The sequence below is a fragment of the Vicia villosa genome, linkage group LG2 (assembly GCF_029867415.1).
Source record: "Vicia villosa cultivar HV-30 ecotype Madison, WI linkage group LG2, Vvil1.0, whole genome shotgun sequence".
NCBI classification, from domain to species: Eukaryota; Viridiplantae; Streptophyta; class Magnoliopsida; order Fabales; family Fabaceae; genus Vicia; species Vicia villosa.
The window spans coordinates 72,404,895-72,407,878 of record NC_081181.1 but is presented as its reverse complement, the minus strand read 5'-3'; the positions used below and the strand labels follow the sequence as shown (position 1 = coordinate 72,407,878).

Sequence of the window (2,984 nt, the reverse complement as noted above, 5' to 3'; positions counted from 1 at the left end):
CCTCAATTCTGGGCTTTGTACAGAACACCAAATAAAATCCATCAAAATAGACACTCCCCAAGTAGAGTCAGCCTCAATTCTGGGCTTTGTACAGAACATAAAAATCCCTTGTAAATTAATCCTCAGTGGAGTTTTCTCCCAGAATCATAATCAATCAATCAAAAAGCCTCAAGCTTGGGCCTCATACAAGCCAGTTAAAAATCAAATCTTTTATACAGTAGATAGACATAGCTTATCTCTATAGAGAGATCTTTCTTCTATCTCACCACATTCAAACAAACAAACATTACATTTCATTTTAATCAAGTCTCCCATTTAGGATTTTGAAAGGCATGAGCTGGCAGTAAAACCCAGACATGTGGTAACTTTCCCTAATTTGGATGAGCATCTTTCTTTCATTTAAGAGGCATTTGACTGGTATACTTGCACATACACAAGTAAGGTCCCCCTCTTGAATGAAATGAATTCAGTTATTCTGTCACTCTTTTAATGTTTGTGGTGGAATAGTAGAAATACCTCTCTATAAAGATGACTTCATGTCTCTTTACTGTAAACAGAGATTTAATTCAAAGCTTCAACCTTGAGCTTCAAGCAAGGCACCCAAAAATAATTAATAATTAATTAGTTCCCCGAACTACATTAAGCTCTGACTTCCATTAGGGATATGTAGGCATGAGGTTCACAAGGAATCTCAGCGAGCTAATAAAATACCAAAAATAGTCAGTTTGTCAGTCTGTCTGTCTTTCTTTTATTCAATTCAATTCCTTCTCCTAATACAAAGGAGAAACTTTCCCAATCATTAGCAGTAAACACAATCACAATGACACAGAGAAGGTTCCTGTAGAGTACTACAGATATGTAGGGTGTTTAAACACTTCCCTATGTATAACCGACTCCCCGGACTCCAGAATTTCTAGTCTAGGTGTAATCCCCACACTTAGCAAACTCCTAGGGTTTAGTTGAGATCTTTTTTTCCCTTTCCTACTCGTAGGACAATAAGAAAGTTCGTGTGATATCGTAGGAAGAACTGAAACAAAATTCATCCCACCACGGGCGCATTCTCCTTCCAAATTTCGCGTGAAGGGTCTAGCGTGCCGTCCTCCCAAGTGAAACGGGGAGGTAAAAAAAACGACAACCACACATTGCATCATAGGAGTTTATCATTCATACATGACATGCATTTCTGCCAGGAGCTTATTTGCATCTTAACTTGTATCTGGAATCAGAGACTGCAAAATTGATTTCCCGACATTCGAGGTTAATCATGGGGCAAATTCAGACAGACATGGCAGAGATTAGGGCTCAGATAGGGACTACTATGGGTCAATTTTTGGAAGCTATCCAAATCGTTACCCGTGGACAAGAAGAGTTAAGGCAACCTGTTCAGAGGCCGGATGTTACTGTTGATCCAAGTGGCGTTCATCAGAAAGTCGTCAATCCTACCCAAGAGGTCCCTTTAAATCAGAATGTTAGAAACACTATGCGAGTTCCCGTCAACGAGGCTCCGCACCGTGAAAATATTTCTGTTTCGTCATATGATACCTTTAAGTTTCCAATGGATGAAGATGAGGGTAAGCTCCGTCATTTGGATAAGAGATTGAAAGCTATCGAGGATCGTGATTGCCTTGGTTTAGATGCTGCTAGTTTATGCCTGGTGCCTGATATCAAGATTCCTCCTAAGTTCAAAGCCCCGACTTTGAGAAGTACAAGGGTACCACTTGCCCAATAACACACATCAAGGCATTTTGCAACAAGATGGCTCCTTATGCAGAAAATGATAAACTTCTAATGCACTTATTTCAGGATAGTCTTAGTGGGGCATCTCTTGAATGGTATACCCAGCTTGAAAGGACCAACATCCGCACTTGGAAAGATCTAGCCAAAGCCTTTTTCAAGCATTACAAACATAACAGTGATATGGTTCCTACCAGAATTCAACTTCAGGGTTTGACTCAGAAGGTTGACGAATCCTTTAGAGAATATGCACAAAGATGGAGGGAGCTAGCTGCCAGGGTTCAACCTCCTCTTTTGGAACGTGAACTTATAGACATGTTCATGGACACTTTACAAGACCCCTATCTGAATCGGATGGTTGGATGTGCCGCTTCTGAATTCTCAACTTTGGTTGTCATCGGAGAAAGAATTGAGCACGGTCTTATGACTGGTAGGATTCAAAACACTGCTACTAATTTTGAATTCCCAGAACAAGATGGTGAAGAAACAAGTACAATTTCCGAAGTTGAAGAGAAAGATCATGCTTATTCTCCAGTTCAGATCCCTTGCTATCAAATGACAGAAATTACTCCTGATCAGGATGCTCCACAAATCTGCGCTGCAACTATTAGCCAGCCACCAGTTCAATTTGTGCAACAAGAGCCTGTTCTGTATAATCAATCAGTTAAGTATGCTCCGCAACAACAGCAGAGATATAGACAAAATCGCCGACCACAGGGTGGGAAGAATCAAAGAAGGCCACGAAAGGTATATGAACCAATTCCAATGCCGCATAGTCAGTTGCTCTCTCATTTACTCCGAAATTCTTTAGTGGAATTAAAACAGCTTGGGCCTCCTCCTTTTCTTTATCCTGAAGGATATGATCCCAACGCCTACTGTGAGTTCCATTCAGGGGCACCTGGCCATTCGATTGAAGGTTGCAACGTATTCAAAGGCACAGTTCAAAACCTCATTGATTCCAAGGCAATTTGCTTCACGCCAAACGGTCTGCGCATAAATTGAATTCCCCACGCCTGAGCAGAGGTCAAGATTGCAAGATGTACCTTCTAAAGCAATAGATCCAGACAGAGTCAAGTCTCTTCAATGTTGGCAATTTGTGTTTCATTCTGCATTCTCATTTGTAATTTTCTTGTTTCATTAAGCACTTTCTCGTATGCAAAACTCGTTTGTTTTTGAATAATAATCATAATACATTGAATATTTTTGTCTTGAAACAATCCATTCGCTTTTATTTTCTTGTTGTACTCAAC

The 2,984-nt window shown here is 40.3% G+C and overlaps 1 protein-coding gene across 1 annotated transcript; it reads left to right on the top strand.

Moving 5' to 3' along the window:
- The first annotated feature begins 1,264 nt into the window (after nucleotides 1–1,264).
- Nucleotides 1,265–2,736, top strand: LOC131649339 (uncharacterized). Its single transcript, XM_058919102.1, has 2 exons — nucleotides 1,265–1,711; nucleotides 1,804–2,736. Exons 1-2 carry the CDS (start codon nucleotides 1,265–1,267, stop codon nucleotides 2,734–2,736), a joined length of 1,380 nt encoding a protein of 459 aa, XP_058775085.1.
- The last annotated feature ends 248 nt before the right edge of the window (nucleotides 2,737–2,984 follow it).